General features: G+C 31.3%; 1 protein-coding gene across 1 annotated transcript in view; it reads right to left on the bottom strand.

The window, feature by feature from the left end:
* LOC148621959 (dynein axonemal assembly factor 9-like) overlaps positions 1-12,922 on the bottom strand; it is a 67,924-nt gene that overhangs the window by 46,086 nt on the left and 8,916 nt on the right. The window contains exons 4-10 of the mRNA XM_088571382.1: positions 12,140-12,168; positions 10,205-10,329; positions 9,437-9,533; positions 8,835-8,913; positions 1,018-1,045; positions 626-703; positions 92-150 (exon numbers count right to left, since the gene is read on the bottom strand). Of these exons, the coding sequence (XP_088427508.1) occupies positions 92-150; positions 626-703; positions 1,018-1,045; positions 8,835-8,913; positions 9,437-9,533; positions 10,205-10,329; positions 12,140-12,168 (495 nt within the window). The remainder of the gene's footprint in view (positions 1-91; positions 151-625; positions 704-1,017; positions 1,046-8,834; positions 8,914-9,436; positions 9,534-10,204; positions 10,330-12,139; positions 12,169-12,922) is intronic.

Below are 12,922 nucleotides of genomic sequence, written 5' to 3'. Positions count from 1 at the left end.
ATAATGATCTACTAAAAACTATGTAATTTGTAATGCTTTAAGAGGTTCATTTCAAGAAATAACCTTTAGAGTAGAAGAAAAAATGTCTTACATCTCCATATCTGTAGTAACCAACATAGTCTTCCATTGTCTCTCAAACATTGATAGTTGCTTAAAGAATAATGAAAACAAATTTCATTGCTAGTGAGCAAAGAACTTGTGTTTTAAAATTCACACTTTTTGATATAGCCGATAAAAGTATTATTTCAACAACGTAAAAAGGAACAAGAAGCCAGAAATACTTTCAATGTTTTTATGAAGCTTTAATTACAAACTAAAGTAAGCAATGAAAACATGTTTTGCTTTTTAATTTTAAAACTAAGCATCTTCCTTAATAAAGTGAGAAACCAGAGCAGGATTAAATTGCTGAAAAACTAACTACATTATTCACTTTTCAAAAAGTCTAATAAAACAAGATAGTTTATCTAGCTATAGTACATACAAAATATAGCTTTTATAGACCTAACATTTAATATTTAATTAATACTAAAATACTGTATGAGGGTGTGAAAATAAATAATGCGCAATATTTATACATGGTCTTTTCATTTTAAAAAAATATGTATATCCAATTTTACAAACTAACCTCAGATATCAGCAGTTCTAATGAGGATGGATCCATTTCATTGTACACTCTATGTACAGTATTACTAACATTAACAACCTGTAATATATTACAGAGAGATGATGATATATTATAATGAGATAATTAGAAATGTGTTTTGACAGAATTGTCTCAGTCCATTTGATTACTGTATCACATGTATTGTGTTTGAATGCATCATAGCTGTTCGGCTGGTTAGTATTTCTAACAAAGAGGTTAAAATACTGTAAAAAAAAGATAGTGCACAGGCAAGTCTAGAATGTATTGATTTACATTTTGTCAATAAATGAGGAAACAATAGCAAAACGATCATGTGATCACTTCTAGTCCAATGACATTATACCTGATTGGAAAAAAAATATTAACAAACTTACTTCATGCTTCATGGTGAAGAATCCTCCTCTGTAAAGAAAACAAAACAAGTTGTAGACATTTACAAATAAACTTCATTCTAATTTATTTCAGATTAACTTCATGCACAAAAATATCCTTTGCTGTCTATTATGCTGTGTGTTGGTTTTTATTACTTCAGTAGTGCGTTTTTACCACTCTGAATTACTTACAAGAAGAAGCTCCCAGGAGCCTGAATCACTCACCTGGTAATTTTTCACCATTCAAGGGCAATAACTCTTACAAGGAGTCGCCTGACAACGTTTATCCCTGGAGACATTTTTCAAGCCTTACAATAAGGATCATTTCAGTAACTGAAAGAATTTGGCCTTATGTTCTATTTTTAGTAACAACAGCCATGTTTTTTGACGGATCAATAATCCCCATGTCAGTTCTATGCAGGATATCCCAACAAACATTCATACCAAGTTTAGTTCCAATTGGTCAAGTAGTGTCAGAGGAGAAGATTTTTGCAAGAAATAACATTAAAAATAGCAAAAGATGTTGAAAAGGGCAATAACGCCAAAATGGCTAAACAGATAAGTCTGAAAATTTTACTACAGATAGATCTCATCATGCTGAACACTATTACCCATGTCAGAACATAGCTAAACCTAACAGTTTTGGAGATCTAAGCAAAAAACTATTGTCTGACCCCTATCTTCTATTTTTAGTAACAGCAGCCATGTTTTTCGATGAATCAAAAATCCCCACATCAGCTCCATGCAGGATACCCCAAGGAACATTCCTACCAAGTTTGGTTTCAATTGGTAAAGTAGTGTCAGAGGAGAAGATTTTTGAAAAAAATAACATTAAAAATAATTTAAAAAGTTGAAAAAGGGCAATAACTCCAACATGGCTTGATGGATTAAAATAAAAATTTGACTGCAGATGGATCTCATCATGCTTAACACTTTAACAATGTCAGAATTTAGCTAAACCTAACAGTTTTGGAGATATATGCAAAAAACTACTGTCTGACCTGTATGTTCTATTGTTAGTAATGGCGGCTATGTTTTTCAACAGATCAAAAATCCCCACATCAGTTCTATACAAGATACCCCATCGACGGAGTTTGACACTAACTTAAAATTTCTAGGTAGTCCTCTCTCAATTTAGGGTGGCACAGGACTATCAGACTACTGTTAGTGTTGAACCCTGAAGGAACATTCATACCAATTGGTCAAGTAGTTTAAGAAGAAAAGAGTTTTGAAAAACTGTTAATGACAACAGACACCAAGTGATGGCAATAGCTCACATGGCCTTCAGCCGGGTGAGCTAAAAAAAGTAATTGAAATTAAAAAAAAAACAGGAGGCACCAAGGAGCCTGAATCGCTCACCTGGTTAAAATTTTGCCTTTCAAGGGCAATAACTCTAATTATTATTGCAGAAACTGTGAGCAATGTTAATTACTGATATTTTCACCTTGTTTTGGACTGCTGCTAGGCTTGATAAGCTGTAGCACGTGTCCTAGGCCTCTGTTGTTACAGCTCCTCAAATCTATCAATCTTTTTCAAGCTTACAGTATATGGGTATACAGTCAAATGTATGGATGAATGATACATTAATTTTGCATTTTATATGTGATAATAACACATCCTTTCTAGGTGTACATCGCATGTAAAATAATATGATATGACGTTCATGCCCATTGGTATGTACATAAAATTTGAATGTACAACATAATCAGTTGAATTTTGAATTTCAGAATTGATGAAATATTATGATTTTTTTATTTATCTCCCTTTTTACTAGAGGTTTTTGTACAAGCTACGGTTGTTCTATCCATAAGTAGTCACACACACACACAAGAAGGATACAAGTCTATTAAATTAAAATGATATCTTCTTGAGTACATTTCTTGCTTCTCATTTCCCTATGGTATTGACTACATAAAACATGATTAACTTCCAATTACTTGAGTACTCTGTTGCTCAACTCTTACAAGTTCGAGCATATTTATGTACATATTTTCTAAAAACAAATGAATTAACTCTCTTATTGAAATATTTGCCATCAATCTGAACTAATTATTTAGAAACTTCTGCAAACAAAATGTTCTATCTTGAGTGTGTGAGTTTGAGAGAATCTGTTTTTTCTTTTTGTTAAAATTGTTTGATACATTTTGTTAAATTCACTGTCCTGCGTAAAAGGTTATCAAATTTCATTTGTACTAATGAGTAGTTGTGTAGAAATGTTATCAATGAATGTAAGAGGCCTACAATCAAATATTAAGAAAAGAGTAGACATTTTTAATTGGGTAAAAAAAAAATGCATCCATTACTTGTTTACAAGAAACCCATAGCACTGAGGTGGTAGAAAAGAAGTGGTAAGTTGAGTGGGGTCACAAGTGTTATTTCAGTCAAAGTGATAGTAAGAGTGCCGGTGTATGTATTATGTTCAAGCCAGGTCTTCAATATGACATCCATAATTCAATCATTGATCAACATGGTAGATATATCATACTAGATATAACTATCCTTGAGCATAGATTTACTTTTGTATGTTTGTATGGTTATAATCTAGAGAGACCTGACTTTTTCGATGAAGTTCTGTTTCATGCTGTTAAATTTAGCAATACAAGCTATATATTCTGTGGAGACTGGAATGTAGTGCAGGACAGGTATGATGATACCTGTAATGTACTGCATGACAGGAACCCAAAAGCTAGAGACAAGATAGAGGAAATAAAAAGCTCCTTAGGAATGCTAGACCCATTAGAACATGTTATCCTGATGAAAAAAGGTTTACATGGCGTCAGTCTAGTCCTTAAAAACAGAGCAGAATAGATTATTTTCTTGTTTCTGAGGATATTTTTTGTTTGCTAAAATCAGCAAAAATTGAGGCTGGATACAGAACTGATCATTCTGTAATCACTTTTTTTATTCACAGCATCCTTTTCAAGAAGAGGTAGGGGATACTGGAAATTTAATGCTCAACTGCTGAGAGATATAGATTATTGTCATCTTATCAAGCAATGCATCAGAGACTTGATTGATGAGTACAATGCTGGTGGTGACAAATCTGATCTATTACAAGTTGAGTTATCTTGTAGTGATCAATTATTCTTTGAAGTATTAAAAATGAAGATCAGAAGTGAGACCATCAGTTATGGTATTCAAAATCAAAAGAAAGTAAAAAACAGTTCAGTAAATTAGAGTCAGAAATAGACCAATTAGAAAAAGATGTAAACAAAAATTCTTCAGAAAACTTATCATTGTCTTTGAATCAGAAAAAACTTGAGTTAGAAATTCAAAGACAAAATCTTGTTGAAGGCATCGTTCTCCGTTCTCATGCAAATTGGCATGAGAGTGGAGAGAGATGCACAGAATTTTTTTGTAAGTTAGAAAAAAGTGCATTTATCAACAAAACTATGACTGAGATAATCAGTGATGATGGTATATGTGTGTCAGATCAAAAGAAAATATTATCTGAACTGACACAATTTTACAATTTTACAACAAATTATTTAAATCTTCCCACAAACTTAGAGGTTTTTAAGCAAGTCAATCAGCTGAATGAAGAACAAAAAAATTCATGTGGTAATCTGACATTTGATGAGTGTAGTAAAGTGTTGAGCAGGATGCAAAATGGAAAAAGTCCTGGCTCTGACGGTTTTTCAGTTGATTTTTATAAATTTTTTTGGAAAGATATTGGACCTTTCCTATTTAGATCACTAAGATATGGCTACCATTCTGGAGCTTTTTCAAATTTTCAATACCAAAGTATTATTACCTGCATTCCTAAGGAAGGGAAAGATAGAAGATTCATAAAAAATTGGAGACCAATAAGTCTGATGAACACTGATAAGAAAATAGCATCAGCTGTCATTTCCTTTTGAATTAAACAGCTTCTTTCTTCCATTATTAGTGATTCTCCAAAAAGGGTTTATGGAAAATAGATTCATTGGAGAGAATACCAGATTACTCTACGATCTGATGTATTATTTAGAAGAAAATAATGAGGAAGGTCTATTGTTACTTATTGAATTTGAGAAAGCTTTTGATTCAACTGAATGGGATTTCATTAAAAAAGCATTACAAAGTTTTAATTTTAGTGGATCTCTTTGTAATTGGGTTGATATTGTATATAAAGGGGCAAAAAGTTGTGTGATAAATAATGGAGACTTATCAAATTTCTTTCAATTAGAAAGAGGTTGTCGTCAAGGTGACCCTCTCTCACCTTACTTGTTTATAATTGAAGTCGAACTGTTAGCTATGAAGCTGGTATAAAAGGAGTACACGTGGCTCACTGTAAACCCACAGTAAGCCAATATGCACATGATACATTTTTATTACTAGATGATAGAGATTCATCTTTAAGAGAATCACTAAAATGTTTTAATGATTTTATTTGGTATCTGGGCTGAGAATGAACACCTCAAAGACAAAAGTGATATGGGTAGGTAGTAAAAAGTTTTCAAATTTGATCTTATGCCCTGACATTAAACTTGATTGGTCATTTTCAAATTTTAGGTATCTTGGCATAGATTTTTCATTAGATCTAAGCTCAATAGTATTATTGAATTTTAAAAGGAAAATAAGTAAATTAAAAGGTTTACTTAAAAGTTGGCAGCATAGGAAGCCGACACTTCAGGGTAAAATCACTGTAATAAAAAATCTAGCAATTCCAAAGCGTATACATTTATTTACAGCATTGCCTAATATGAATCAATCTTTGACTGATGACTTAGATAGAATGTTTTACAGTTTTATATGGGATGGAAAAACATAAAAGATAAAGCGTAAAGCATTCATAGCTGACATAGAAGATGGGGGATTAAAGATGGTCCATTCTTTTATTATGTATTTGAAAATTGGGTGGGTGAGAAGGCTCTTTTTACAAAAAGGAGGAGAGTGGCAAAGTTCGCTTAATAATGAATTAAAAGACTTTGGGGGGGGGGGGTGGGTGGGTTGAGAGCCTTTTCTTTACAAAAGGGGAAGTTATTAGAAGTATCAAAAAATATTAAAAATCCATTTTGGAAGCCTTATCGTTATCTAAACCATTACAAAAACTTACAGATATTAATGAGTGCTTAAGCTTAGATGTTTTAAATTTTGTGCCGTTACAAGATTTTTCTTACTTTATTAAGTGGAAAGACTCAAATGTCAAATATCTAAGTGATGTGTTTGATATAGTGGGGACAAAATTTCTAACCTTTACAGAACTGACATGAAAGGTACATACACAAAACTTTGTGAAATATATCTCCTTAACATCAAGTATTCCTACAGATTTAAGACAATTTATTAAAAAAAATGTAGACAACACAGTGATACACACTGTTGAGGATTCATTTTTGAAAATGCTTGTTAATAATAAATGTATTAGATTTATTTATCGTCACTTAGTGAAATTATAATGCTATCTTCCCCATGAAAAATTGTTGAAATGGGAAAGTGAATTATATACTGAAATTCCAGATTGAAAAAAAATATTTTGTTCTGAATAAGAAGTGTTGTAGTAATGCTTATCTTGCCAATTTCCAATACAAGTTTTTACATCGAGTTGTACCTAGAAATATGTTTTTGTACAAGATTCATATAAAAGATTTAAATTTGTGTTCTTTTTGTATCCAGAGTATATAGACTATAGAACATCTTTTTTTTGACTGCTTAGTCACTTCAAATGTCTTATATGATTTTCAGATTTTTCTTAGAAAATATTATTCTGATTTTGTTATGAAAAAAAGCACTTTCTTTTTTGGTGTTCCTGAGGCAGATATTGAATTAAATCATTTGTTATTTATTAGAAAACAGTACATATTCAAATACAGATTGGAAGAAAAACTGCCTAACATTGTTGGTTTAAAGCAAAGAATTCGACATCACTATCACATTGAACATTTGATTGTCAAGAAAAATAATGTTTTGCATAAATTTGAGAAGATATGGGCCCCTATTAGAAATATTTCAGATATTTGATAACTAAAAATGTGCTTATTAGACTTTAAAATACAAGACAGTATATATCTTCTTTTCTCATTTCAAATTGTAAATTGAAATGTATGTATCATAGAATGATTGTCTTTTGAGCATGACAGAGTGTGAGAGTGAGAGTGAATAAGTATGATAAGTGCAGTCTTTCAAATTAATATAATATAGTGAGGATTATCTACATGTTTACAAAACCCCATTACACTCTAGTCAGGTAGTGATGTAGGGGAATGTTGTAAAGCCCTGACTATATTCAAAAAGAAATAAAAAAAAAAAAAAAAAAAACTCTAATTATTATTATTATTACAAAGTTTTTATATAGTGCTTATCTAACACAATTAATTACACTAAGCACTTTACATTACACACTCATGCACACATTTACCCACTTACCACTATCACACAACGTGCACGCACAAACAAACAAGCACAGAACACAAACACCAACACACACACATACACACTGTATATAATATAAACATAGGCTTATGTATAAACAATAATAATAATCAATTACAAGTACAAGATATATAAATATAAAATATGTAAATTAATAAGTAAAGTTCCATTAAAATAAATTGAATAGAAAGTTAAATGTTTCAATTAACAAATTTTGAAATAATAAAAATCATAATAAAAATTAAAATTTTAGAAAACATACTATTTGTACCATTAACTCCAACATGGCTCAACAGATTAAAATGAAAATTTGACCACAGATAGATCTCACACTGCTGAACACTTTTATCCATGTCAAAATTTGGCTAAACCTAACAATTTTGGAGATATATGGGAAAAACTACTGTCTGACCCCTAGATTCTATTTTTTGTAATGGCGACCATGTTTTTCGACAGATCAAAAATCCAAATGGTCATTTTGTGCAGGATACTCAAAGGAGCAACAATCTTAAGTTTCATCCAAATCCATTCAGTAGTTTCAGAGGAGAAGATGTTTGAAGAAAATGTTAATGACAATTACGACAGACGACGACGTCCGCTAAGAAATACAATAGCTCACATGGCCTATGGCCAGGTGAGCTAAAAACCAATATTCAACATGGCTTTTTATAAAACACCTATTTTTACCCTTTTTGGCACCTTTTTCTAAAACAGTAAGGGCTACAAAGTCCAAATTAAACAGGAACCTTAGTAAAATCATAGCAAAATTTCAATTGGACACCCACAACTAAAGTTTTCACATGGAAACAAAGTGCCCCCAGATGACAAGGATGAGGATGATGACTGCACCATAACATACACAACCAAAATTTTTTTTGCGGCCATATAATAAACTAGAGGCTCAAGAGAACCTGAATCGCTCACCATTTTTATTAGAAAAAGAAGTTACTTCTGTCTTATTGTGAAGCAGAAACAACCTGTATCAATTTTACTCTTCTTCTTAAACCAGGGTCCAAACAGCTAAAATTTGACAAATATCAGTACAGATAATGTAGACATTTTTAATTGACCGATGAGCTATAACTTTAGAATCCAGTAAAATATCTTGTTTTCCTTTGTGATTTAAAATAATCCACTGTATTCAATCAATATTTGACAAGTAAAAGCATCAAAAAGGGGTGAAAATGTAGGCTATATTTGTCTTTTTATTTAGCTTTAAAAAGTAGCTAAACAAATAACAATAAAAATGTTTGTGAATGGTTTCTGCATATATACTACACAATCTAAAAGAAATGGGAATTTATTTTTAGGGCAAAATTCCCCATTTTGGGTTCCCATTTATGAAAAAATGAGTCTGGTGACCCCCTATTTCCTTTTCATTTTTGGAATAATGGTAAAAAGTTGTACAACACAGATCAAAATAGAGAAAATTAAATTCAGGCTTCTTACTTAAGATAATGCCTTACCCAGTGAATTCATCTAAAGCATAAGCCTGAACAATTGGCCACTTCTCTACCAACATCTTATCAAAATTATGATGAATACCTATAATGGAAGGAAGATGACAAAATTGTGAGTAATAATGAATGTAGGTAAATTTAAACTGGTCAATGCATTTGATGAATTTCACTTCTAGTTACCTTTTAAGATAAAAATCAGTGTTTTTTGTCTTATATGTTTTAAATTACAAACTGATATCATTAACAATATACTCAAATGCAAAATGTTTGAAATAAAAGTTACATTATTATGGTAACATACAAAGCAAAAACCACTCCACCAGTTCCCTTGACTACTGTCGATATAACACATAATTGCTCAACACAACACATTGTACATTTAAATCAGGTTCAAGATTTTCAAATACTGTGTGCAACCTCACAAAAAGATACCCCTGCTTTGCCTTAACTTATAAAAGCAAAAACATTTTTAAAGTTTTGTCCTTGAAGGCACCTCACAAAAAATATTTTTTGCTTGTGCATATCTACTTAGAATTATAAAATGGATAATATCTGAAGAAGGAGTGTAAATACTGTTTAAAAATACAAAACATAAGTTTAGCCTTTACCGGTTGTACTATAAGGAATTCCTATTTTATTACAGCCTGTAACCATGGCAACAAAAGAATGTATTTTGAATTCCTCAGCAGCCTCTTCATCTTCAAACTGTAAGAAGTTTAAGGATAATTCAGTTACAACAAAACAGAACAAACTTTTAATAGGCTTTCCATGTAAAATTTAGGCAGATTCTATAATATGGGTGGCACAAGGTTAATTTTGTCCAACTATAATTTTTTGTTGCAATGTAATGTATATACCATATTTATGTCAAATAGGACAAAGTTTGTTTTAAATCAACAATAGATGGCTCTAAAAATGCTTTTAAAGTTCCCTAATAAAGCAACCAAATTTTGCTCAAATAAAAGATTTATTTCCTTTTCTTCAATGAATTTAAATGCTTTCTATATAATTTGTTTCTCTTTAATCATTGAAGTTAATCAAAAACCAACATTCAACTTGAGAAAGGATGCATTTGTGATATAAAATGGGTGTTTTTTTTTAATACAAAAGTTGTCATGTCCCACCCACTGAAACAACTGTCTTTATTCTTTATGAACATTTATAGAAAATTGAAATGTGATTCCAAGCACATGTTGAAATGATGATACACTACTGCATCTTCGTTTCCCCCACTGGTAATGCTGATTTAGAACAAAAGATATCTTATTATCAAATTTTCCACTAGGCAGGATAAAAATATCACAAAGAAAACAAATGAAAAATGACATTCTGTTTCATTTTGGTCTTCTAAGCTAGCATTAATAAATTACACTAACCTCAGAATCTGTCATACAATGGAATCTGACATTTCTCCAATGGCTTACATAAGGCAACAGATAATGATAGTTTATAGGGTTACAGTAAACATGAACCTCATTCTTCTTTATAAAGATGATAATGTCTGTAATCAAATGCAATAGAAATACATTTTTAATACATTCTTTTTTAGTATACTTCTTGTGAATAATATTTTTTTTAACTATGAAAGGTAACTGAAATTGAAAACTGATTTTACCAATTTTGACTGGTGACAGTTCTATGAGGCACATTTGTATTGAAATGTACAGGAAATGATGAACCATAATGGAAGCATGGGAAATCACAAAAAGTACCAAACAGATGTCAAAACTCAAGGATATTCAACAACCAAAGTCCATCTGATTGATTCAATCTTACATTTTCTATTGATAACTTTTTCTTTCTAACAACATCATAATATTTCAAGTTTCTAACCAAGACAATGATATCCTGAGGAAAATAGAAAAACTGTGAGCAATGCCAATGTTACAAAAAGAATAGTAATTACAGTTTGTTTTTGTCTGCAAAAACATATGTCCCCACTCCCCGTTCTGCAAACTAGATCCACTTGCAGTGTCCATCACGTCCTAAGAACACCTTCATAAAATTCTGTTGAAAGGTGCAGAAAATTGCACTAACTGGTTCAGTAGTTCCTGAGATTTTGAACAGGTTAATTCAAGGATTTTTGACAAATTTCTAAGTTCAAAGGGCATGCAAATTTCTTAATTCAAAGGGGCATAACTCCTACAAAAATTAGTGGATCAAAATTTCCTGATAAAAAGCACAATAACATATATGTTTTTGCTGCACACCACATTTCGTGAAATTTGGTTCAATAATTTCAGAGGAGTTGCACTGCCAAGGTAATTTATGAAGATTTTTGACAAATTTCTAAGTTCAAAGGGGCATAATTCCTACAAAAATTGGGGCATCAAAATTTCCTGGTAATATACAAAACTACATATGATGTTCTTGCTACACACCAAGTTTCGTAAAATTTGGTTCAGTAGTTTTAGAGGAGTTGCATTGACAAACTTTGTGACAGACGGATGGACATGTTACCTAACTTCATAAAAATTGATTCAGCAATTAAGGAGTCAAGACCATTAAGTTGGATTATCTCCCTTACCAGACAGCTATCCTTCTTCACGTACCAGTACATCTACATACATGTATAATGCCTTATTTTTCTATAAAATTTCATCAAATCAACTGACTAGTTCAGGTGTAGTTGTACTTATAAGACATGTAACAGACATGGACATACAAATTTTTTCCTGTAAATTCATCTCCAAATGCTGTTTGCTGGATGTGTAATAAAATAAACATGAAGTTGCACTCATCATGATAGGTGTGCCCCAGCTTGTATGGAAAGTTGATACTGGAGAGCAACCAAATGCATCATATAGATAAAGCACACCAAGTTTGAAATCAATCCATCTATTGGTAACCAAGATTTTTGTAACCAAAAAAAATGAGAGGAGATGCCTCAGTCATGTATTTGTGGAAACTAAGTCCAAAGTACCATACCATATATCCCACAAAATTTGAAGCATTAAAATTACCTGATAATATGCACTACTACACATTGTTCCTTACAACACAACAAGTTACATGAAGTTAAATCAGGAAGTTAAAGAGTAATTGTAATGACAAGATGCTTCAGAGGTGGACTTCAGGAAACTAGGTTTAAAGGGCAATACTCCCACAAAATTGAGTGGACAATATTTCCTGGGAATATGCACAAATACATATTATGTCCTTCATACATACTGAGTTTCATGAAATTTTGTCACATTTCTTTGCAATAGTTTGAAAGCAGTTGCCATGACAAAAAGATACAAGACAGACAAACACATTAAAAACATTTTACCTTCCACAACTTCATCATGGAGGTTTATAATCAAACTTACCATCAATTATCTCTTCATCAAATCCTGATCTGAAACCAGAATCATCAAAAAGCATTGGTTTTATTTATATAACGAGGAAATATGACAAGGGAAGCATACATTTTTTTTTATATTTTCAATATACTGTACATCTCAATCCATGAACAATACTTCACTGGATTTGATGATCCACAATGTGACAAAATGAAGGATGCGTTGAAATGAACTTAAATATTTAACACAATTGAACATATGAATTATGGATCAAACATTAAAACTTTTGATTATACACTGTAACAAAGCATTTACTAGAATGAACCTTGGTATGCACACATGAGGGTTAATATGGGTTCAAATATCACATTTTAGAACCAAAATGTTTGGTAATAAACTGTCACTGATTAAAATTTATTTCTAATCATCAAAGGATAATTTAATTTCAGAAGTAACACACTTTCTGATTGGATAAAAAATTTTGTCCACCTCATAGACCAAATTCTGAAATGTGACTATATCGTCATCAACCTATTTTAATAATTTACTCATTGAATTTTAATACTTAAATCAAATTATGTGAAATGACTATCAAATTTTTTCTGTTTTTTTTTTAAATAACCTCAATACCTGTGGTGCAAACTTGAAAATAACCTGTGTAGCAGGTAATTTAGTGTGCACTACATAATTGAGGTGATTAAGGTTATTTCTTCATAGACTGAAAAAATATAACAGTCATTCCTTAAACAATCAAGTTAAAAATCTCTGGCTTTTGTAGAATGTAAAATGCAAGTGTTAATTTTTTCAGTG

This window comes from Perna viridis, chromosome 3, assembly GCF_037379345.1.
Source record: "Perna viridis isolate PV_CMFRI_1.1 ecotype Kerala chromosome 3, ASM3737934v1, whole genome shotgun sequence".
Classification (NCBI taxonomy): Eukaryota; Metazoa; Mollusca; class Bivalvia; order Mytilida; family Mytilidae; genus Perna; species Perna viridis.
Note: the sequence above shows the minus strand (reverse complement) of the source record. Positions and strands in the feature narration are given on the sequence as shown.